General features: G+C 39.6%; 2 protein-coding genes across 4 annotated transcripts in view; one reads left to right on the top strand and one right to left on the bottom strand.

Moving 5' to 3' along the window:
* Positions 1-26,234, bottom strand: part of LOC139687246 (girdin-like) — a 176,818-nt gene that overhangs the window by 33,767 nt on the left and 116,817 nt on the right. The gene's annotated exons all lie outside the window — the stretch shown is intronic.
* Tasp1 (Taspase 1) lies at positions 279-25,524 on the top strand. 3 transcript variants are annotated; one of them, XM_071584340.1, is made up of 10 exons: positions 279-391; positions 468-535; positions 604-732; positions 3,622-3,770; positions 6,705-6,784; positions 10,548-10,621; positions 10,710-10,844; positions 11,422-11,629; positions 14,263-14,423; positions 24,697-25,524. In XM_071584340.1, exons 1-10 carry the CDS (start codon positions 364-366, stop codon positions 24,787-24,789), a joined length of 1,125 nt encoding a protein of 374 aa, XP_071440441.1. In that variant the 5' UTR covers positions 279-363; the 3' UTR covers positions 24,790-25,524. The 3 variants fall into 3 exon arrangements, with proteins under 3 accessions (XP_071440441.1, XP_071440443.1, XP_071440442.1); XM_071584342.1 differs by having other exon boundaries at positions 356-391; positions 629-732; XM_071584341.1 differs by having other exon boundaries at positions 367-391; positions 611-732.

Genomic DNA, 26,234 nt, shown 5'->3' with positions numbered 1-26,234 from the left:
TATAATGCGCTGCCTTCGATTAACTGTTTTATCATTGGTTAAATATAATAAATAAACATCACGTGAAAAGCGATCGATTCAAAAATTGCCACTTAAAGGGCAAATGTGGACCTCTAGGAGGCAAAAAAACTCAATTACAAACAGTAATGAAAATTTCAAACAGATAAAACTTTAAATTAAATCATACAACAGTAGAAACAAAATAAGTGAGCTAAGCACACCATTCCTTGACACATGAAGGTACAGGGGCGCGTGATTTAACATTATTACAGAAAATAGTCCGGAACACTACGGATAATTTCCTCTATTTTTACTAGTTAAGAGTTAAAGATCATTATAAACTACGTTTATCGGGTACAAAATATGCATGGTTTCGTTGGTGTGCATATTGGTGAGTGGTGATTTCATCCCTGTTCGTGGTTTCTTAATTCAATGAGGCACGATGTATCAAATTAAATTTCTTATAGGAGCTGGAAGTCATTCGGATTTTTTAACCAAAGATTATAAGAAGTTATGTCGTGCGGCTTGTAGGAAGGTAAGTTGTATCGACACGTTTATATTTTGAATGTGCTGCCGATCTCTTAAAATGTATTGCTTATTAAGGGTTCAGCTTCACTTTTGTCCGGAGGGTCTGCCCTTGATGCAGCAACAACAGCCGCTATGGTGCTGGAGGCATCACCTCTTACGAATGCGGGACATGGATCTAACCTCAATATTAATGGAAATGTCGAAGCAAGTACTACTTTTTGAATAATTAGAAATAGTGACAACACTTGGAATAAAACATTTTGAAGTGTCACCCTAGTAATGAACACACGCACAGTAAATCACCACACGTTGCTATACACAAAGCTACTGCGTGCCTTCTCGGAGTTCAGGATCTCAAATCCTCCTGCATCGGTGTTGTCTAGACACATTTGGTAGGCCCCAAGGTAATTTAGGGAGGCATTCCATCAACTGCCATGATTAATTTCTACACATATATACATATATATTATTTCAAGGTATTCTACCGATTAAGGTAGGTTTTTGGATGGACACAACTACCAAATAAATATTTTGTGACTCCTAACGAAACAATCCAGCAACCTACTCTACATCAGGTCCTTCTTCATCTCTGTGTACTTCCTTCCTCCCTTCATCCCGTCCAACATCCCTGTCCTAACAATGAAAATGTATTGTTTTCTTTCTTGTGTTAATGATTGTGTGTGTATACATATACATACATATATATATATATATATATATATATATATATATATATATATATATATATATATATATATATATATATATATATATATATATATTTTTTTATTTATTTATTTATTTATATATATATTTATTTATATATATGTGTGTGTGTGTGTGTGTATATATTTAAGTATATACAAAAAATCCACAACTCACTCTCCCAAAACTTTGTAACCCTGAAAATAACACTGCCATTAGCTATTCATCTCTAGCTAATAAATTTAACAAATACTACGTATCAGCTCCTTGCCTAACTACTTCTCCAGCCAATGTGCTTTTAGCAAATGCACCATCGTCAATGTTTGCCAAGCCCTGTTCTGAAACCAATCTAAAAACTATTGTCTCCTCACTCAGAAACAAATCCAGTACTGGCCCAGATGAAATTCCTGGTAAAATTGTACATCATTGTTTTGAAGCCATAAAAGCACCCCTTTTATTTTTAATTAATGAATCTTTGATACAAGGGATTTTCCCATCCCAATTAAAAGAATCAAAAGTAGTGCCCATTTATAAAAACCATGGCTGTGTAAATGATTTGAATAACTACAGACAAATAGCCGTCCAAAATGCATTTGCTAAAATATTCAAAAAAGCCATGTATATGCAAATAGCATCTTATCTCGAAAAAAACTTCTTACTTTCAAATTCTCAGCATGGATTTAGATCTGAAAGGTCTACCACAACTGCCATATGTCAGGCAATCGACAGCATACTTAATTCATTAGATGCTAAACGCAAAACTCTTGGAATGTTTTTTGACTTGTCAAAGGCTTTTGATAATGTAAACCACAATAGACTACTAATTAAACTCTATAGAATAGGAATTAGAGGAAGTCCTTTAAACTGGATGAGTTCCTATATTCATAATCGCACTCAGAAAGTAGTGTTATCAGTTGATGGGTCAAAATATTCATCCGAAGCATACCAAGTTAACAAAGGTGTTCCACAAGGCTCAACCCTTGGGCCACTCCTCTTTCTGATTTACATCAATGACCTACCTAACCGCTTACCAAATAATGATGGAATAATACCAGTGTTGTACGCTGACGACACTAATGTAATAATATCAACACAAACATATCCCAGCCTTGTGGAAAAATCTAAGTCTGTGACACTTGCAATAAACAAGTGGTGTACAGATTGTGTCAGATGATCTGCTGGTAAAATCAATGACCTATCAACTGAGCATGTAACAGAATGCAAATTTCTAGGTATTTCTCTATGTGCAAATATTTCTTGGGATACTCATGTAAAAGCCCTTCAACACAAGTTCAGTTCAACTTGCTACTTATTAAGACACCTGTATGAAACTACAAGTAAAACTGTACTACTCAATTTGTACTATGGGGAAATTTATTCAAATATAACCTACAGTATAATATTATGGGGATCAGCTGCTATTTCTCAAACCATCTTTAAAATGCAAAAGAAAGCTATTAGAATCATCACCAGGAAACCTCACAATGCTCCATCAAGGCCTATTTTCCGTGAATTAAATTTGCGACCACTCCCATGCATCTACATTATGTTTTTAATTCCATATATAAAAAATAACATCGGCAACTATTCTCTTAACTCTGCCTATCATCATCATTACACCAGAGGCAGGAATGACTTCCATTATGGGAATATAAGAACTAAAGCATTGAAATTAGGGCCCAATGAAATGGGCATCAGGTTATATAACAAACTACCCAAAAGTATCAAGGATACAAAGGGAACTGCTGCATTCAGGCATAAATTAAAAAGATATCTACAGCGCAATATGTTCTACTCGGTTGATGAATATCTCAACAATATTCCCAACCAGTAAGTTCATACTTTTAGTTTCTAGCAATGGTCATGGTCTGATTCATGTTAATGATCAATGATTTTTCTGAATTTGATATTGCATGTGCATGTTACAGCCAATGTTCATGGGTTTGTGCCAAACATTTATGTGACTATGAGCATCATTTCTTTTATGTATCTTAACTGAGCCTGTGTCTTTGCTCCTCATTGATGTGCCTTATATCATGTACATACTCCACCCACCTGGTATTTTTGTACTGTGATCTCTGGGCAAATAAAAAGTAATAATAATAATATCAAGTTAGCACAACCAAAGAAAAGCAGAAACACAGAAATGAATAGAAAATCACACGTTTTTGAATTTTGGTGGTCAAGCCACTTTCCTTAAGAAAGGTTCTCTCTTTTTTACTTGCTTTCATTAGATAGTCATGCTTTCATGAAACCATGTATTGTTTTGTATCAATCTAAAACACCCTTACTTTAAAACTTTTTACTTGTTACTGTGTTGATATTTTTTCCTTCCTATGACTTATAAAAGCATATATTCAATCTCTGACCATTCCCAATAATATACAGGTGGATGCTGGTGCAATGGAGGGTGAGAGATTGGCGTTTGGTGGTGTTGGTGCTGTCCCTGGAATGTGCCACCCAGTTTTGATAGCCAGTGAAATCTGTAAAATGCAATATAAAAGCACTGTAACTCCTTCTGGACTCATGGCTCCTAGGTTTGTGTTTATTTTGGCAATTGGATATTTAATTTAAAGCGCCCTCATAGTGCTGGGAAAACAAAACCTAATGAATAATGCTGTGAGGAAATTTCTAACTACACTCATATAAAAGGGCTCCATTACTCTTTTTATTAGCCTGTTGAGTCTTTCTAAATAATTTAATAAAATTGGATTGATTTAACAGTAGATATGAAAATGCCTAAGGATTAATCAGGTATACATCAATAAGGCATTGTTTATTCATGATAGTGTATCACAAATTTTCATGGGATATGCTGATAAATTTACAAAGGCATCAGAAATTAATTGAACGGCTTTTTTAAATAATTTAAAATGTGATGCATGAGCAAAATTATTTTTACTTCACATGTTAAACATTTGGTTAAATCTAATGTTAATTGAGTTATGCTCAAGCCTCAGTGGATGAAATGGATGCAACAGGTAGTTGTATTGAAGTGCAGATTAATCCGACGTGGGTATGGGGAGGAGAGGCCTGTTTAAATTATTTGCGTTATTGTTGTCTGGTAATGTACCCTGCCAATGGTGCACTAGAGATTAGGAGGCTGACTGTGTGTGCACATCCCAACCCTATTTTCAATGTTACAGATTATTCAGGTACTGAATGTGTTCACAATAATTGTTTTAGGATATATATCATTCCATTCTGCATTGCCATTGGTTGCTTCCACTTTCGTATTAGTTCAGTATTTTGTGTGGGTGGGCTGTACATATAAAGTTGCTTCAGATTAAATGAAAAACTGGAGTTTGCTGCAGCATATTCAGAGCATTAGAAAACAAGAAGAGAGCATGTCAAATTGGCATTTCTCAGTATTTCAATTAGATTATTAATTCAAAAATGAGTGTTAAATGTTAACATAGGCACATACTACCTTGATCAAAAAGTTCCCGGAATAACCACCGTGTGGCGCTCCCATCGTTCCGATTTGAGTTCTGTTTTTTTTTGTTAAATTGGTACATCTGTTGTTGATATTCCCTTTAAATCTTAGTGTCATAACTTGACATTTGCAAAAGTTATGTAGCCAAGAGTACATCTATCTCTGTGTGTGTTGGCGATTTTTTACAATTTCAGAAATGGATTTAAATTTGCAACAACGAACTTGTATTAAATTTTGCGTAAAAAACGGATTTAGTGGCGCACGGACGTTGGAAATGTTGGAAAAGTGTTTCGGCAACGATTCTCTAAAAAAAACGGTCGTTTACCAGTGGCACGAGCGGTTCAGAAGTGGTCGTGAGTCAATCGAAGATGATGAACGCAGTGGCAGACCATCGACATCGAAAGTCGGTGAAAAAATTGATAAAGTAAAAGAAATGTTGGTCAATAACCGCAAATTAACCATCAGAGAAATAGCGGAGGACTTGAACATTGCCTATGGATCCGCCCAAGACATTGTGGTTAATGATTTGGGTTTCCGTCGTGTAGCAGCAAAGTTGGTGCCAAAAGACCTCAATTTCATGCAAAAAAGAGACCGTGTTGACGTCGCAAAAGACATGATTTGCGAGGCTGAATCCGATCCCACATTCATCAAAAGGATCATTACTGGAGACGAGACGTGGGTTTATGAGTACGACACGCAATCCAGACATCAGGCAAGTGAATGGCGTTCACCAAATGAGCCGAGACCAAAAAAACCACGTCGTTTTCAGTCAAAAAAGAAGGCAATGCTGACGGTTTTCATGGATTACAACGGTGTAGTGCATCATGAATTTTTGCCAGAAGGCCAGACAGTAAACAAAGAGTATTATTTGGGCGTTATGAGACGTTTGCGTGAAGCAATTCGCCGAAAGAGACCAGAAATGTGGGCAGAAAACTCGTGGATTTTGCACCATGATAACGCACCGTCGCACAGTGCTATCATTATTCGTAATTTTTTGACGAAAAATGCAACAAATACCATCCAACAGCCACCGAATTCACCTGATTTGGCTCCCTGTGACTTCTTTCTGTTCAATCGAGTTAAAAAACCATTACGGGGAACGCGTTTTAGCAGCCGAGAGGAAGTAATGGAAAAATCGCAGGAAGCACTGATGGACATACCGAAAACCGAATATAAAAAATGTTTCGAGGATTGGATCAAGCGCTGGCATAAGTGTGTTGCAGTCGATGGGGATTACTTTGAAGGGGACAATATAGATTTAGATGAATAAACTTGTATTTTTAATTTTCTGAATAAATTCCGGGAAATTTTTGATCAAGGTAGTATATGTTTAATGCCTATTTAATATCAATAATATCTTCATTGAAATGTACTACAGTTTTTGTAAATATGAATTTAGTTTTTTTAATCACATTTGAAGAGCCAATGTGTGTAAAATTTACCACACACTGCTGGTTGAAATCCAAAAAATTAAAACTTATTGTTTTTGTGATAAAATCTAATAAGGCGTGTTTGGAATAATACCAAAATTCACTCTGCAGATAATTTTAAATTAACTTTACAGAATAATTTTTCACAAACAAAAATTTTAACGCAGCCATTGAAGAAGAGTATCAATGATATTTGCAAGCATTTGAAAATTAATTCTCCCCTATGAGGGTGCAGCCCATCCACTGGATTACTAGTAGAAACTGGAAATCTCAGTCCACATTTGAGCAATCAGGTAACTTTTCTTGAAGCAGGTCTGGCAGATTTTTTGGGATTATTTGCATAGGTAGAGATTTCTATCACACGGTTGCCATTTCAATGTTGGCCAATGTATGAATGCCCTTAAATCTTTTAATTTTGTCAACATTCTTTTTACCCGAGTTAAGATAATCTGTTTGAGAGGAAACAGCATCCAAATAACCAGAATATTTCACCAGTAACCTTGTGGCATTTCCTTCTGACATCAGCCATTCTGTTCCCATGGCCTGCACTCTTCTTGACTTAAGTCATACAAAACAATATTTGCTCAGAAGTCTCTCTCTTTCAGTTTGATTGTCGGCTCTGGAGCAGCTGAGTGGGCTCAAGTGGCCGGCTTGACTCACGCCCTCTCCTCATCCCTCATATCAGGTATGCTCTCCCTTGTTATGACTTGACTGTTTCATTTGGTCCCATTATATCTCTAAACTAGTATATTTTCTAATTCTGTTTAAAGTTTATAATCCAATCCAAATACTTTTGTGCACATACAAAACTCATGTGATTATGTCATCTAACTGATCATTTATCCTATCAACCTCTTCCTCCTTATGATTGCTCAGTGGCATGTATACCTGTACAATGAACAAGTTCATCAGTTCTGCTTTTAATTCTACTTGTAATATTCTATATGTTGCTTGTTCTATATTTACTATGCTCCCTCTTTCAGTTTGATTGTACCCTACCTCTTTAATCAATATAATGGCAAACCCTTGTTGCCTCCCATCCCCGCCACTGTATACTATATAACTATCACTCCAGTAATCCCCGCTATCCTTCTATCTCACCTTGCTTAAACCTTAATTATCTACTTATATTTCCTCTTTCCAATTCTTACTTAATATTCTCTAATTTTTCTGTCCTCAGTATTGTCCTAACAATCCAAGTTCCTATTCTAACTAATTTGGTCTTCTTCTTCTGCGTCTTCTGTTCTGCTGCTGTCGGTTTTCTTTTGCAAGGGTTTCATCAGAGAATGATCATGGAAGCCTTGCTTCTCCCGCTGCTGGGCATAACACACGGGCAATTGGGCTGAGCCCCATAGTTGCCAGGACTCATATTCTCTGTAGTATCCCTCATATAAATCTTGGGAATGATAATTGAGGTGGTTTCCCATTGCCTTCCTCAATAGTATTTGTAACGTGACAACATTACTCAATGGTGGCCCAACTGGGGTCAGACTCCTTTGCAGTCGCCTCACTGAGGAACAGACGTTGCGTGGACTACCTTTCATCTGGCTACTAACCTTTGACCTATCTGACATGGGTGTTGGTGGGAGCAATGGTAATTGCTACTCAAAAAAAATAGCTATTCCTGTAATTATTATTTTCCTGTTGACTTTTACTGTGATGTCATTTGTAATGTGAGAGTAATTTGAAAAGTCCAGGGAAAAATGATGGTGACTTCATTTTTCAGGATACACCATTTTTATTTTTCATCACAGTCTCCTTTTAGGCTTTTACTTTGGGTCCAATAGGGCTCTTGTTTAATGATCCCGTGCAAATAATGTGGTCGTTCCAACTCTGCAAAATATGCATTTGTTTCTTCATTCTCCGCATTTGAATAATGGGGAACAGTTGAACATTTCAAGGTGAACAAATCTGGAGAATAGGAAGGATGGGAAATGAGTTGGAATCATAATGCCATCCATTTTGTAGCCCTACAACTATGGATTAGTGAGCTTTTTATAATTGTGATGCAAAAGGGCTTTTTTGTGGACCATCATGAATGTTTTTCTTGCACATCAGTTTTCAAACATTCTGATCATGATAAACAATATTCCCCTGAAATAGTTTGACCCTTTTCCAAATAGCCAGCGAAGAATATTCCCAACAAATCCCAGAAACAGTCGCCATAATATTCTCTGCTGAAGGAATGGTCCTCAACTTCTTCCGGGCTGGCAGCCCATTGCTTGGACTTTTGATTCATTTCCAATGTGTGCTGGTGTATGTTTCATCCTCAGTGAAGAAAAAATGCCTTGTCCTATGAATTTTGCTGAAATAGCTGTAATACGTTCGTCCTTTATACATGTCCCTATCCCCTATCCTTATATCTATTTCCACGTGAATGAATATTTGTTTGCCATATGGCGGGTTTTCATGTTTGAATGTGTATTTGTCCAATGTGGCTTGTCTCCTACTTCTGGCGATGCGTGCCACTAAACATATTGTTCCTATCATTTATGAAGTTGTATGATTGCTTTCCTACTGTTGATATTGTGGCCTCCCGCAGATTTCAGTTTAAATTACGTTTTTTCAATTGCTCAATGATTATAGCATCGGCCTGGCAAGTCGAAGATCTGTGGTTGTAGACCTGGTCAAGGAAACTTTGTTACTCTCATGATCTACTCAATTCCACCTTCCCCACCATTCCTGTGTTAGTTATATATGTATCTTCCTATCCCTTTTGCTTATATCTGTATCCATGTGTATGAATATATACACATATACGTACACACACTTCGAGATACTTTGAGCTTTCGGCCTTCTTAGGCCAGACTTAAATGTGTCCTTTAGCGTTATCTATTTATATTTTTGTGTTCTATTGTGCCACCCATGTGTTATATTGCTCTCTTGATTGCTTCTACATCATCACACGTAGGGTCGTGGCTGTCCAGGGGTAGTACGTTGGCCTACTGACCGAAGGGCCTGGGTTTGATTCCTGAGCATGCCTCTCTGGGCAACTTCAGCTACACCCAAGCTGTGTAATTTTTCAGGCCCCAGATCATCCTCGGAAACAATTATCAGCACAGGGAGAAGCACTGGCACCCTGATGTGTGAATTTTACATGTTGTTGGGCTTACCTACCAAACAGACTTTCGGGTTGATTACTATATTTATGGTTTATATATGGCTTGCTATCTGGTGGATCCATTCATAGCAAGTCTCCCTGCTGCAGGAAAGGAAACAAGCTGGCTGGGATGTCTGGTGAAGGGGGGAGCCTTGCGAGGGCTAGGGAAGGGAGAGCTCTTTCAGGATGTTGCACCTGAAAGAGGAGGTTAGGTGAAAGCAGCAAGGCATTTCAAAGTTCCATTAGGGTTTGGCCCTCTTGTTTAGTCTATGCTATGATGTAGTAATACACAAAAGTGCACCAAGGTGCATCTTGCTGGAAAACAAGTGTTTGGAAGAAAAACAGAAAAATGGAGGAGAGGTGATTTTGAGTAGTATTATGTAGAATGTGGATGGCCGTGACAGAAGAGAGAGAGTGTTTGGAGTGTGGAGGGACAAGTCATACAATGCATTTTGGATGGCAGTGGTGACTGTATGTTGAGGGCATTGGAGGAGCTCAGGACAGGATGGCGGCAGCAGGGAGAGAAACGCATTCATCAAAGTTTTTTATACATCTGTCTGAATATATATTGCAGGTTGTAAAGTGATCCGGGGAGCTTAGGGAATTTTGTCGGACTCAAAAACAATGGAATATTTAATATTTTTGGGTGAAAATATAAAATATGATGTTTAGACTGTTGTGTTTAGTCTGGGTGGTGTTCCCGTACGTTTTCAGACTACATTCACTCATGTTGCTGATGGAACTCAGTGCGGTGCTGCTTGTGGTATGCAGAGCAGGTTGTCGTGGCTGCAGCTCTGTGTATTCCCTCCCCCCCTGCAGCAGTTCTCCCAGCCACCATTGCCATTGGCGTGTCGAGGCTGCTTGCAGTGCGCTGCAGGTAAACGCAGGCACGCAAGCAGAAGTCGGGGCAGCCTGTAAGCCATCTCCTGGCTTGTCGCCACTATGTCACGATCCCCTTGATTGTTGAGGCCAGTGGCAATCGTCAACCCTTGCACAGACGTAATATCTCTGGCTTTTGATAGTTTCTTTCTAATCATTGTCACGATGAGCAGTCAATGGTAAAATTTGCATAATTTGCTTTTTCCTTGGCTAATTTTGCATAAATCAGCCAAAGTTGTGCAAAGCATTACTCTTGGACCAGGTAAAAAGTTAACTGGAAAACTAAGGAAAAAAATTGAGATTTGTAGAGCACTCTGATGTTTGTTTTAAGGATGTTTCAACATTTATGTAATAGATTAAATATGATAATACCCATGTTGCTTCACAAACTATTTGGGTGTTTGGTAAATGTCTTTGTTAAAAGTAGTCTTCATTCACCATTCACGCAACTCTGCTTCTTTTTGTGCAGAAAAGGCCAGAAAACAGTACAATCGAAATAAACGCAAGCTGGATGCACCCAGAAAGGAAATTAACACAGAAATGGTAGGTTTAATCCATGTATATGAGTTTTGCAAGGTAGTTTAGGTTATCATTGGTTGGTGCGGCATTTTGCTAATTGTCCCTTTCACAGTTTCAGCCAGTGTGCCCAATAGTGGAGAGTAAACTGGACACGGTTGGAGTTGTCGCAATGGACGGTGGGGGGCGAGTGAGTGCAGTGTGCTCGAGTGGAGGCATTGCCCTCAAGCACCCCGGCCGTGTTGGACAGGTGAGCACCACCAGGGACGGACACTTTCCCTTGGCCACACTCCAATTCAACTCCCAGCACAAACTCTTGATGCATGCATGTTATACATATCTGGTTTGGTGAGGTACTCTGTTGTGGGCAGCACATTTTAGCGAGTCAATAGACATCTCAGCCGGCCTCCTGCTGAGAGAAAGGCATGGATGGGATTGAGGGGTCAAGATATGTGTCAGCAGACGTGACGTGACCTCGACACTCGGGTGATGATGCAAGGGCGTGGTTTACTGCCTAGTGAATGGTGGATGATTGCAACTTGCTGATGTGTATCCTTCACCATAGAATGGAACTAGTTCGCCCTAATATGGAGAAAGTTAGCGCACAGATTGCATGACACATTCTTTTAGCCACTTCTCACATCCTCCTTCCCATCAATTTTCCTCACTTGGCTGCTAAATTTTCGACTCTCACTTCAGAAACACAATAATTTGGGTGGGGACCACTGGGGATCATCTTGTTGTGGGATCGATGAGATGGTGAGAGCAAGCCCCTCAATTTAAATAATCACTTCAGGAAGTTTTTCACATTTTCCATTTGGTTCCAGGCAGCCATATTTGGTGCAGGGTGTTGGGCCGAAAATGCTGGTGCCCTGGGCTGCAATGCTCACAGCGAATCCATAGCAGCGTGCACCACGGGCTGTGGGGAGTATTTGGTGCGCACTGGGTTGGCACGTGAGCTGGCGCACTCCGTTCGATGCAGCGAGGAGAGCGCCGCCATCCGTTTGCACTCTGCATTCGTGGAGAAGTTCCTGGGTGAGCACACTTGCACACATCCATCATGTTTCCTGAGTGCTAGTCAATGATCTTGAAATATCTGGAATTAGGTTCGAGCCTGACACAGGGAACCGGGCATGCTATGTCTGTCAACATTGCAAGTGCCCCTTGCGCTTCAAATGATGATGATATTGGTATTGTATGGCATTTTTTATTTATGTAATATAATACCTGAACCTAAATCAAGCTTTTCATGAGGTACATCACAGAACAAATGTTTACAAGACAGAGATTAAGAAATAATGGAAATTTGCTGTCACTTTCCCATATTACCACTAATGTTAAACATCAAATAATTTTTAATAGTATCCTGTTTAAATCAGGGGTGATTGCAAGAAGGGGAAAGATGAGGAAGTTTGTTGGGGGGGGGGGGGGTGCCAAAGGGTTGGTGGATCTCAGAAGATCTGTGTGCGAGAGAGGGGCATTGGGGCAGGATTGATGAAGCAGCATCATTATTGTTTAAAATAAGAAAAGTTCTCTGAGAATAGTTTTCAGTCTGTGGGATCCTGGGAAATAGGCGGTTTAAAGATTAAGTCCTGAATCAGATGAGGGGTTGTTTTTCTGTGGTATGTTAGGTTGGGTGAAGTTGTGGATTTTATTCTGTTTGAGCTTTTCTGGGTAATCATGTTTGTGAAGTGCATTGTCTATATTGAGAAGGTAGTTGTAGAGGTAGGTTGTGGTGTTGCAAATCCTGTGTCTGCAAATACAGGGAGAATTGGGAATCAAGCGTTTGGTGTGAGTAAGGTGACAGCTGGTAAAGTGAAGGTATTGTTGATGGTGAGTGGGTTTGATATGTACTGAGGTTGTGAATTTGTTGTTATGAAGTGTGATGTCTGTGTCAAGAAAGGTGATGGTGGAATCTGAAATGGAAGAAGTGAATTTGACTGCATACTAAAAAGAAAGACTCGTACTTTTCCACAGATTTTATTATACGGTACAACACATTTCACCAACTTGCGGCATCATCAGGTATAAATTTGCTAAACAGACAGAGCAAGCATATATACCCTCAGGACAGAGTGGGGGCAGGGAGGGTTGGAAGGGCCTGAGAGGGGTGCGGGCTCTTGGGTGCGTTGATGGCTTGTTTTGGCCATTTCCAGGCTAGTTTCTCAGAGAGGAGTGGGGAGGGGTATGGGAACAATTGCTCGTTACAAAGTGTCGTGTTGGGGTTCACCAAGTGCCTTCTAATCTCTAATTGCTCGAGAGCGTCCATTTTTAATCCTTTTGGGAGTGTGTGTAATATCTCTGGGACAAAGTCACTGCTGTGGTCAAATTCTAGTAAATGCTTGGCAAAGAGAGAGTTGTTGTTCTGATTTTTGTGACACCTTGCATGTTCCTTGATTCGTAACTTAATATTCCTACCTGTCTGACCGACATAAACGCTGTTGCAATCCTCGCATTTCAGTTTATAAATGCCTGATTTGAGAAGGCTACCCTGGGTGTCTTTTCCATTGGCAAGAAGTTTGGAGAGGGTTACGGGTGGATAGAAGGCTGCGTTGAGCCTTCTACCCACCCGATGATGCCGCAAGTCGGTGAAACGCATTGTACCGTATAATAAAATCTGTGGAAAAGTTCGAGTCTTTCTTTTTAGTATGGATATTAAATACTTCCACGAAGTGAAGCCTGAAACGATAGAATAAATTTGACTACAATTTTTTCTAGATTTTCAGTCATTGCTATAAGGGTAGAAATATAGTTTTAAAGAACACAGAATGTTAATCAAGTTAACAGCACGCCCTACGTTCCTCAGAAAGATGCTCACCTGAAAGGAGAATAAAGAAATTTCAAAACTAATGAATGCAAGGAACTCGATAATGAGAAAATACTATAATCTCTCAATTAAAAAATTAAATACTAATGATAATTCTTGATTTGATGAAGGTGTATATCAATTCAACCCAGCAAATATTGATGTCAGGATCAACCACACCCAGAGAAGTATTTATGGGGAGCCATGTATGGTTCAAGAAGTTTAATGCCAGAGGTCATTATTGAAGTGAAGATTTAATTCTTCTGGGATTTCTTTAGTGTGGATCAAATTTTGTTATGACACTCTTGCCGGTGTTGCAGTCAGAGTCTTCAGGTCACTTCCGACCTAAAGACACTGACTGCAATGATGGCAAAACCATCATCCAAGAAAATGGATCCACATAGAAGCAATCCTGGAAGATTTGAGTCTACATTTGCTGCGTTGGTGGAAGCCTTCACAGTCATGTCATTATTGGAATCAAATCAGTGGCTTTGGAAATGGCCAAGGACAATTCTGGCAAAGAGAAGGGATGATAGTAGAGATGCCATGATCAGTGAGATTTTAGTTTAGTTGATAGCAATATTTTTCAGAACAGAAATAGTTTTGGTACTTTGTGGAATGCACTTCTAATTATGTGTATTTCCTTCATTTCACAAGGATTACAGATTAGAATTTTGTAGGTTTTTAAATAGTGATATCTTCTTTGCTGATTAATAGGTTAATAGAAATTATTTGTTATAAGATAACTATTTTGGAAGGGGTATGGTAAATGTTAATAATGTCAATTTGCTGTTTATGTGTCCCTTTGTGTAGTGTGAAGTCATTTCTTACCTGTTCTCACATCCCTTTCACCCTAATACAGAATCACCCTTGCTGCAGTTGGTGGACGAGTCAGGGCGGTTGGCTGGCACCATTGTCCTCCGTGGCATTGCTCCCTTGCACCAAGTTGAGTTCCTCTGGGCCCATTCAACTAAATCCATGTGCATTGGTTACATGACAGCCACTCATGGGAGTAAACCTAAGGTGAACTGATAGTGCCTAATATATACACGCACCCATGCAATATATATCTAACACTTAGGAGGCAAAATAGAACGCAAAAATAGTAATGGAAAACATTTAAAAGGACACTCACATATAAGAAAGTTTAAGCTTTCAGCCTTCTCTTTTGCCTTCTTCAGGTTGCGTCTTAGAGTGTTGTCTATTTATATTTTTTGTTCGTTTGTGCCATTCATGTGTTACTACATGTGTGCCTCTGTGTGTGTATTACACACACACAGGCACACATGTGTATGTGTGTGTGTGTATGTATGTATGTATATATATATATATATATATATATATATATATATATATATATATATATATATATATATATATATATATATATATATATATATATATATATGTATATATATTTATATATAATGGTACAGCACAGTAGAACACAAATAGAAAGGAACATTTAAAAGGACGCTCACCCGGTAAATTGTTCCAGCTTTCGGCCCTCTCAGAGGCCTTTTTCAAGTGAGGCTCACATGTTATTTCTTGATCATTTCGACGGAATTTTGCTCTGTCTTCATCAGAATATAGAGAGTAATGACTGCTGGAATAGTAGAGGTGAAGGGTGCGAGAGAAAGGGAGGACGAGGAAGGGGGCCAGGGGAAGGGGGGAGCGGAAGACAGAGGAGGTTTGAGAGGAATGGTTGGGGGAGAGTAAAGAGATCGGAGAGGCTAGAGGGGAGCAGAGGTAGGGAAGGAGGGTGAGGGAGGAGGTGGAATTGACACAAAATCAGAAAAGAAAGCAATCTGCTCACCGCAACTATTGCAACATCCGAGACCCAGGTTTCCACTTATAAAGTCGTGATCAAGACCCTGCAAGTCAAAACAAAGGCCACACACACCAAAACCCAAGTGGAAAAACAAAGTATTCAACTCTTCGATATGCATTGCTTCCACAAAGTGACAATTCAGGCCATTCCCATCAGTGAACGACATTGAGACCCGGATATTGATCAAGACTTCGCAAGTCAAAACAAAGGACGTACACCAAAACTCACGTGGAAAAACAATGTCCACCCCCCGATATGCAACGCTTCCACAAAGTAACAATTTTAGGCCACTCCCATCAGTGAACGACATTAAGGCCTGGATGCTGATAGGCCATACAGATGTAAATGAATGCCATTTCAAGAGTTTTTAATTCTATAGGTTTATCGGATGTGCGAAGGGATGCTAGGACGGAAACATTGTAACACTGGTTGAAAGGGGCATTATGATGGGAAGCATGTTTAGGGATGGGGAGACCCGCGGACGGGGAGGAGGGATTGCACGAGGCACGGTGGTTATTAATCCTAATGTTAAGTGGTGTGGAACATTGGCCTATGTAAAAGGCCGGGCAGAGTTTACAGGTCAAAAGATAAACAACATTCTTGGAAGTGCAAGAGGAATAGGGGAAGGGCGGGAGAGAGTTAAATGGTGGGATGGAGTGGGGTGGAGTGGTGAAAATAGGGCAGGTTTTGCATCTTGCTCGATGACATGGAGTGGGTATGGCTCTGGGGGTGTGAGGGGATTTTGAGAGCGGCCTAGTGGATTTGAGGATATCTGCTAGGTTGGCGGGACGTTTAAGGTGACAGAGGGGCATTTGGGAAGAAGGTTTGAGGAAGTGTTGTGATTTTTGAAAAATTTTATTTTTGAAACTTTTTATTACTCCTAACAAAACACAAAATCCATCTTCCTACTCTATATCAGGTCCCTCTTCATCTCTAAGTACTTTCTTCCTCCCTTCATCCCAGCCAACATCCCTATCCTGTTCCTTCCCTTTCCTCTTTTGCCAAATATTTTCCCCTCTATCACAGTCTTCAACATCCCACTGCCGGTCAAAACCCCCTTCATCCACTTTTCCTGCCTCAATAGGATTTCTCCCAACAAACCCCTGTCTTCGCCCACCATACCAAGTACTTCCTCATTTGTTTTCTTCTCTGTCCATTTCACCTTCTCCATTCTTCTCCACACCCACATTTCAAAAGCCTCCAGTCTACGTCTATCCTCCTGCTTCAATGACCACGATAAGTTTGATATCCCTCGCAGCTAAAGTTGTTCTCAGGATCATAAACAAAACGAAAGAGAGTAGGGCAAATGATTACTTAGGGATGATCAGTTTGGGTTTAGGAAGGGGAGAGGTACGCATGATGCCATTGCAGTAATGAGATTATTAATCGAGAGGAATATAGAACACAACCAGGAGGAATTTGCCTGTTTCGTAGATTTCAAAAAAGCGTTTGATAGAGTGAATTGGGAAAAACTAATGAGTATATTGCAGAAAATAGGAATAGATTGGAGGGAAAGGAGGCTAATCGGCAACCAGTACATGTCTCAGACTGCTCAGGTGTGAGTGTGAAACGGGGAGTCTGGATGGGCAGTGTTAGGAAGAGGAGTAAGGCAGGGTTGCCCGTTATCACCGTTGCTGTTCAACCTGCATGCAGAGGAAATGATCAAAGAGGCATGGGAAGAACTCGAGGTAGGAATGAAATTGGGCGGGGAATTTGTAAAATTGGTTAGGTTTGCTGATGACCAAGCTTTAGTTTGTCAGTCAGCCAAGGGGTTGCAAGCATTGCTGAGAGAATAGGAAATTCAGTGTGACAGGTATGGGATGAAAATCAATATTAATAAAACAAAGGTTATGCGATTTACTAGAAAGAAAAAGGCTAAGCTAAACATTAAAATAGGAGGGCAAAAACTAGAGCAGGTAGAACAGTTTGAGACATGAAAAGGTGCGGATTAGCCTTCTTGAAAGCAGAGAATGCTACACTCTAGGGTAAAGAGGGCAGGCGTGAACACATCATCCCCTGAGAATAAACAATTATGGGACACGTATAAATCCTCTGAAATTGAAACCAGAACACAATTACGTAGTGCCTTACTATACTAAACGTAAAGTACTTTGCGAGTACTTGGACACTGACTCTAAAGCTCTATGTTTATATGTTAGGGAAGTAAATGGGAGTAAACAAACCGTGGCTTGCTTAAGGGATTGTAACAATATAATTCATGCAGACAGTGAGGGTAAAGCTAACATCCTAAATTCATTCTTCCAAAGCGTTTTCTCGAATGATGTTGCCACCGCATATCTCCAAGAAACAATACATACTCAACCCATGCAAAAAATAACAGCTGACCAACAAGGAATTCTAAAATTGCATTATGAGATTAAACCCAACAAATCCCCGGGTCCCGAAAATATACCAGCTAGGGTGATAAAACATTAAGCTTCAAACATTTCCCCGTACCTTGAATTTATATTTAAAAAATCCCTCACTGAGTGCAAAGTACCTAAGATTTGGAAAGCCGCGCAAATAACGCCTATTTTTAAAAGTGGTGACAGGGAGGATCCCAGTAATTACAGACCTATATCTCTCACTTCTATCTGTTGCAAAATCTTAGAGCACATAATTGTCAGTTCAATAATGAGACACCGTGACAATATTAACTTTTTAAGTGACAATCAACACGGATTCAGGAAAACCCGCTCCTGCGAAACCCAATTAGGATTATTTACACATGATTTACTTGTATCTGGTGAGAGAGGTAGGCAAGTGGATGCCATCTTCTTAGATTTTCAAAAGGCATTTGATAAGGTCCCACATGGTAAACTCATTCATAAATTAAAGGTCGCGGGTATAAACAAGGGCGCCATAAGTTGGGTTAAAGATTTTCTTTCAGAGCGGGAACAGAGGGTAGTCCTTGATGGCGCTAGTTCCGACAGCGTTCGAGTCACGTCGGGGGTACCTCAGGGAAGTGTGATCGGGCTTTTCTTGATTTTTGTTAACGATTTGACCCGCGAAGTGAAAAGTAAAATTAGCATGTTCGCGGATGACACGGTGATCTATTGGGAGATATCTGGGGATGAGGATCGTTTTATTCTAGCGCAGGATTTAGATTGCATTACTAAATGGTGTTCTAACTGGGGATTGACTCTAAATTATAATAAATGTTCAGTGGTAAATTTCTTTAAAAGATCAACGGGATTTGCTTACAAATTAGCTGGAGGTGACCTAGCAGTAGTTGATATGGTAAAATACCTAGGTGTCACATTCACAAAAGACTTAACTTGGGGGACTCACATACGTAAAGTCTGCAGTCAAGCATATAAAAAATTGGGATTCATTAGACGCGTTGTCGGCAAAAGTGACTCGAAGGTCAAGGAACGTTGTTACCACGCTTTTGTAAGGCCTCATTTAGAATACGCATGTAGCGTGTGGGGTCCGAGTGAAAATGGCCTCATTCGAAAAATAGAAAAGGTTTAACGCCGGGCAGCCCGTTTTGTTAAAAATTCTTATGATAAAACGCAAAGCGTCACCGAAATGCTCATGGATTTGGGGTGGGAATCATTGGAAGAGAGTTGATTCAATGCAACATTGAAATTATTAAATAGATTCAGAACCGCATGTTTCACCACCGAGGTCTCGCAAATTATTAGTACTCCTACATACATTTGTCGCTCAGATCATTGTCGCAAGGGGCGTTCCTAACTGTTGCGACACAAAGGGTATCGGGGAAAGTCAGAGATACTACACCAAGTCTTACCCAAACAATCGTTTATTATACAAAATACAGTTGAAATGCACCATTTACAAAGTTATACGCAATTTATGGATGACTAGACCCTCAGTACACCAACGCGCGTCCGTCAGGAAGGGGGTATGGCAGGGCGGACGCAGTCACGACACGCATAACCTGGGCAGAGCCCTCGTCCGAAGTTGAGTCAGAAAATAGGACACGCTGTCGCGACAAGCGCAACATAGCCGAAGCATCGTGCCCTACCGGTCACCACCAGATAACCAACTGACCCTTACCTGGGAAAGGGTGTAGGCAGGTTGGACGCGGTCACGACGAACGTAACCTGGGCGGAGCCCTCGTCCAAGATGAGTCAAGAATAGGACACGCTGTCGCGACAAGCGCAACACTGCCGAAGCTTCGTGCCCTACCGGTCACCGCCAGATAACCACTGACTTGGGAAAGGGTGTAGGCAGGTTGGACGCGGTCACGACGAACGTAACCTGGGCGGAGCCCTCGTCCAAGATGAGTCAAGAATAGGACACGCTGTCGCGACAAGCGCAACACTGCCGAAGCTTCGTGCCCTACCGGTCACCGCCAGATAACCACTGACTGCTTTTCGCCCCGCGATCAGGGCTTTTATACCCAACTTAGGAGCATTGTTGTTGGTCACGTGGGAGTTTTGGGGAAAAACCCTGGGGAGGAATACTATTGTTGTTGATCGCTTGGAAACATTGTCGTTGGTTGCTTGGGAGTTTTGGGGAAAACCAGGGAGGAATACTATTGTTGTACACCTGCAACAGTGCGTCGTTGATTGCTTGGGGTGGGTAGTCGGAGGAGCCAGGAAGGGAGAACCATGTCGCATACTTGCGACATCATGCATACAAAATTCGGGAAATAGATGCCAGAACTAGCCAACTTAAGGACTCCTTCTGCCCACGGACAATACGGGATAGCAACTGCAGGGTTATAGATAGCAAAAATTCCACTTGCCACCCTTAGCATCAATAGAATAATTAGTTCTACTTAAATCCATGCTCTTCCACTAAACTCGTGTGTTTTGTTATCATAAACCATTCTTTCCGAATGATCTCATTCGTGTTCTGTTCATCTGTTTTTAAGTCTCCCTTTTAATCCCTCGTCCCTCTACACGGGGGCAAATTCCTGCTACCTGCAACATTGGGTCGCATTCCCTGCCTTTTACAGTGTCTTCGGGGGGTAGAGTGTTTTGTGTTGCATGTTCATGTGGTGGTGGAGTTTTGCATTCTTGCTTGTTGTGTCCTGGTTTGCGTGTTGTAGGATGGCTTTTGTGCTGCATCCTGGGGTGCAGTTTTTTGTTGTTTTGACATATGTGTTTGCATGAGTGTTGGATGAGTGTGTGCGCTGCTGTGGGTGTAATTTTCCATGTTGTTGTTTTGCATGTAGTATTGTTCCTTTTTACAGTTGGTGACCTAACACCCCCTACCACACACCCTTGCGGCAGCTTGCGGGGTATTATGTAGATGTTGAACAGTTTATGTATCTCGGTAGTGTTTTGGACCAACACGGTCAAAGTAGTAGGCACGTAAGGAGAAGAATTGCACTAGGCAAAAAGGCTTTCACAAGGAGGAGGGAGTTGATGACAGGGACGTTGAGTAAGGATAAAAAGAAAAGACTCATAAAAACTTAAAGGGTCTTACTTGAAGAAGACATCCGAGAAGGCCGAAAGCTTAAACAATTTGCCATGTAAGTGTCCTTTAAGTGTTACTATTTTATTTGTGTTCTATTGTGCTGTCCAAATTTTATATATATGTACATATATGTATGTATATTTTATATATATATAAACCATAAACACAGCAATCAACCCGAAGGTCGGTTTAGTAGGTGATGGTAGAGTTCACCCAGCACTAAGCCCTATACGGCGTGTGAAAATTCACACATCAGGGTAGGGGGGGCCAGTTCCTTTCCCTGGGCCGGTTATGGTTTCCCAGGAAGACTTCCCAGGAGGTACCCGAAAAATCACTTTAGCTTGGGTGGAGCTGCTTGTGCCCAGAGTGCCTTGCCTGGGAATCTAACCCGGGACCCTCCGGTCAGCAGTCCAACGCTCATATATATATATATATATATATATATATATATATATATATAAAATTGGAATATTGGTGAACAGGTCTTTCACGTCAAAAGACACTAGGATGTGCTTGGAAGACGGGAGCTCTCTCTGGGTAAGATGTTGGCATATTTCCGTTGAGTTCTTAACCCCATATCTTGGCTTGAAACCTGTTACTTCTCTGAAGAGTGAATTTAGATGGGAGGCTAGTTTCCTTGATGGAGCAGCAATACTGGAGACTACTGGTCTTATTGGCACATTTGTCTTATGTATCTTTGGGAGACCAAAGAATCGTGGAGTTTGCGGGTTCATCACTGTCACTGTGTACGTCTCACTTGGTTTGATGATACTCGGGGCAGAAGTGAGGGCCTTTTTCACTAATTTTTGAATTTGTTTGCAGGGTCACATGGTAGCTCCACTATTGGGTTGTTGTCAATAAATTCGTTGCACTTATTAACATATTCGGTCTTTTCCATCACTACTACTACATTGCCTTTATCCGCTTTTTCTAAAATTAAATTTTCTTCCTTTAACAGCTTTTGAACGGACTTTAAGGATTTTAAATCGTTTGAAAAATGTTTTTCGTTGAGCTTAGTTTGCTTGATTAATATGGAAATATTTTGGGAAAGGACAGTTTTCAATCTTCTATCACTTTTAAAAAGGGCTGCGTCACAGTCCACAATTAAATTTTCCAGCTCTTTTATGTCTAAGGGAAGGTTGGGGACGTACTTTAATCCTTTCTCCAAGAAGTGGATGTCTTGCTCTTTAAATTGAACGTTGGATAAGTTCACCACTCTATTATAAAAACTATTGGCTGGTACGTTCGTACGGGACTTCAGTGGTGGAACTAGGATGTCTTTGGTGAGATTTTCCAATTTTTTCACTATCACTAACCTCTTTTTGTGTGAAATTTCGCTGCTACGTTGGCGTACGTAGTCGTCGAAAATTGTCCATTCCATCCAACTTAATTCACTGCAGAGGTCCAGGTGTAGGCGGAATCTGTACTGAGCGATGTTGTCCCTCCTCATGTACCAGGTCTGGAGTTCCTTTTTGATCCATACTCTGCATGCAGTCTCTAGTGCAGCTCTGGCCGATGGAGTCTTGGACGCGGTGGTTAGCGTCACATACTTCGGTGTCACACCAAGAGCGAGACATCTACTATTAAAGAAAATGTTTGAGATGCCACTCGGTATTTTATAGTCAAAGTCTGGTAAAGTTTAGCCTTCTTTGCTGTACTGGTATTGATGTTAAACGCGATGGTTTCAGGCTTCACTTTGTGCAAATCCATTCAAATAAATCGAAAGAGAGATGGTACTTTTTTCCACACTTTATTTTTAAGTCGACCGGTTTCGTCGCATAGGTGACATTGCCCATTATACATACTATGGTTGAGCATGATAAACTCTTGTTCAAATGTGACCAAATGGGTATTAGAGGCAAAGCACTGCAATGGTTGGGAACATCTCAAAAATCGGCAACAAAGGGTAGCTGTCCAGAAGAATGGGAATGCCTTCCTCTCTTTACCATTAGGTGTTGAAAAAGGTGTTCCTCAAGGGTCAGTGTTGGGTCCAACTTTATTTCTCGTTTATATAAATGACCTACCCAAAAAATTACGTGTAAATCCTCTAGGTAACTGTGTCTTATTTGCAGATGATGTGAGCTTAGTGCTGTATCAGAAATCCTTTGAAGATTTGATGACTCTAGGTAAAACCATTATTCAAGACATGGGCATGTGGTGCTATGGGAATAACCTTATTCTCAATGAAACAAAAACTCAGGCCATGATTTTCTCTGCAAAAACCTGCCATTCTGATAAAAGTACTTCTCAACCTATGTCAAATAACTGTAAAATTATATTCTATTGTTTCAGGCTTCACTTCGTGGAAGTATTTAATATCCATACTAAAAAGAAAGACTCGTACTTTTCCACAGATTTTATTATACGGTACAACGCGTTTCACCGACTTGCGGCCTGATGATGACTTCGTACCTGATGATGCCGCAAGTTGGTGAAACGCGTTGTACCGTATAATAAAATCTGTGGAAAAGTACAAGTCTTTCTTTTTAGTATGGAAACTGTAAAATTATTAATGAGTATAAATTTTTGGGAATATATTTTGATAAATACCTGAAATGGGGACCTGCACATCACAAATCTAAGTAAAAAATTAAATTCTGTGTACTATCTTCTTTCAATTCTGTAACATACTGTTAGTATGGATGTTTTAAAAACACTCTACTATGGTCTATTTTATTCTCTTGTATCATACGGTATCATAATCTGGGGAAGTGGGTCATCAACTAAGTTAAATAAAATATTTATTATCCAAAAGAAATTGCTTAGGTCCATGGGCAATAAACCCTATAGAGCCCACTGCAGACCTCTCTTTCAAAGCCTTGGCATCTTAACAGTCCCTAGTGTTTTTATTTATAATTCGCTAGCTTTTGTAAAAAAGAACATGCATCTATTCCCATCAAATAATGGCATACACGCCTATGGGACTAGGACAAGAAATCATCTGTGTGTAGTGACTGCTAGCATGACAATGATGTCCAAGGGACCTCGTTCTCTCTGCATCAAAATATTCAACAGGCTTTCCATTAGTTTAAAAAATGAGAAATCACCCTCTATTTTTAAAAATAAGTTATTTATGTACTTAAATGAAAAATGTTTTTACAGTGTGAACGACTACTTCAGTTCTGGGTAATTCTGAATTTTACATTGTGGAAATTCTTAATTATGTGTGTAGGTGTAATTTTATTTTATTTTTCTTTTCTCTGGCTAGTAATCCAGTTACTGTACTTCTTGACGTACCCTATACGATTACATAATTGTATGATATTCTGTACCATACTATGTGCTTGTCAATTGGGGAAATAAAATTATTATTATTATTATATAGGGGTAAAAAGAAGACTTAACTGCTTAATAGACAAGTTAGTAGCTTTCTATTGATTCTACTTTCCCCTTTAATTGGAATTCAAAATTCAATATTGTTATTGACAGTGGCATGTCACTTTTTGGCTTTGATTAATTAAATGGAGTCATTAAAAGGGCCATAATTAGGTCAGAACTGGAACGTTAGTGACACTAAGATGGTGTCAGTCATTTTGTAAGAAGTTCCATGTAAAGTGAGGTATTTTTGGGGCCAATATTTTTGCTCGTTATGCGAATTGCTCACTAAGCTAGGTTCCGCTGCATGTAAAAGCAAAGTGGATAATTCTGTGGTGAATTGTCTTGTACACATATGCACTTATTGGTTCTGCCTTTAATGTCGCTGGTGATATTGAAGGATATTCTCCAGTAGTATAGTGTTGAAAGGTGAAAATGGTCTGCATTTTACTGGATTGCTCCATTGATTCAATTGGTACAGTAACATTTAAATATCAGAAGGTTGATGATTATTGTTATTGTATGGCAAAAAATATGAACTCCATATCCCTAGTCTGGTGGACACTCCAGCAGTTTTACTAAAACTTTAAAAGTTTTCATGGATTTCATTTCATCTTTTTGTTGCATTTCTGAGAATGGGTATTGTTTTTCAGGCTATCAATTATCGTAAGTTGTGTTATTTATGGGAAATTTCCTCATCTGTTCATGAGCCTTGACTTCTCCATTTCTTATGGTATTTTAAAAATTATCTTTCAGAGTCATATCTCAAGATTGCCCCAAGGGTTTGCTGCTGGTAGCAAGGTTATCGTCGAAGGGATTAGTTTAGATTTGAACTCCACCCTGGTTTGATAAACACACAACCACTCTCCCTTCTGGTGGATTGCAGCTAGAATTGAGTACTTTTTGACGTATGCATATTCATCACAGACAGTCCCATGTATGTGTCATTTAGTATTTTAAAACAGCAATTACATCAGATCTGCACGCTAAGCAGTCAGATCTGTACGTAAATCAGTCAGATCTGTACGTAAAGCAGTCAAAAACTGCATTTGACCTCATGAAATCATTTCCTGAAGTGTATATGAATTCTGTTATGCCAGAAGTGAAGCACTGACAGTGTTAAAGCAGCAAGAAGCTAAAGTCTTTTGAATGATTTCCTAAAGTTAGCGCTGGTAATATCTAGTGATAAAATCACTAACCAACTTAAGAAGTTAGGAGCGAGAAGACAGTAATGGCTGAGAAGGGAATCTATTACCATCGTGCTGCTGTGTACGTACATATGATCATTGAAGCTTGGTCTTGTCAGTGCACTACTTGTTTGCTGTCACTTTTTTTAATTATGTCATTAATATCAATTAATGTAATGTCAACAATATGGTTATGTATTATTGTGCTTGGTACAAGATAAGTAATCAATTAATGTGATAAAAATCCATGTCAGCCATTCCAATGAATTAATATCTTAATGTTGTAAACATTTCAGTTGCACCAATTTACTTGTATTCTCTACTCATTTGCTCTATAATAAACATTATGTTTTTAATTAAATGTTAAGAGCCTTAGCATTTAATAGAATAGTTATTCATAAGGAGAAAATGCACATGGTAAGTTGTCTGTATCCATTTATGTATATTAAATTATATCCAATTAGAAGTGCTCCATCTACTTAACTGAGGCCCTTTCTATTCCATAGTGTTTTCATCTGGTTAGTCTGGCAGTTGACATGCCTATCCAAACAAAGTTCTTTGGTATTAACCCCCTGATAAGTCTGATTATTGTATAACCAATGATGGTTTGGTACCCCTGGGACACTTGCTAGAACAAGCCATGAGGGTAGTGATGGTAAGAGGGAGTGATTTCAAGTTGACTCATTCGAGATGTTGAAGTAAGCAATCACTTATGCATTCCCCAATTCTGGCAAATACTAATTATATTTAGGGTAACTGAATAGCTTTGGTATTGAATAAATACCACATCTATATTGAACAGCCTTTGAAGATGAGAATTGATTCATTCCTTTCCATATTTTCTATTATGCACTGTCTGTAGCCACAATAATTTCCATTTCATGCTTCCAGTCTGTTAATTGCCAATCAATTTTCATGGTGAGAATCTGCAAAAACTGTATTTCTCAGCAGATTAGATGCGCAATGGTTTTTCAGGTCAGAACTTAAGAAAAATACTTAGATCAGACAGAAAAGGGTTCAAGTATTTTAATGTTAACACTTAATATGAAGAAAATGGAATTGTTGTATTAAAAATTGGCAGCTACACATATATCAACATTTACTCAA

This window comes from Hetaerina americana, unplaced genomic scaffold (assembly GCF_022747635.1).
Source record: "Hetaerina americana unplaced genomic scaffold, ioHetAmer1.1.p SCAF_18, whole genome shotgun sequence".
Classification (NCBI taxonomy): domain Eukaryota; kingdom Metazoa; phylum Arthropoda; class Insecta; order Odonata; family Calopterygidae; genus Hetaerina; species Hetaerina americana.
This window is presented reverse-complemented; position numbering and strand designations above follow the sequence as displayed.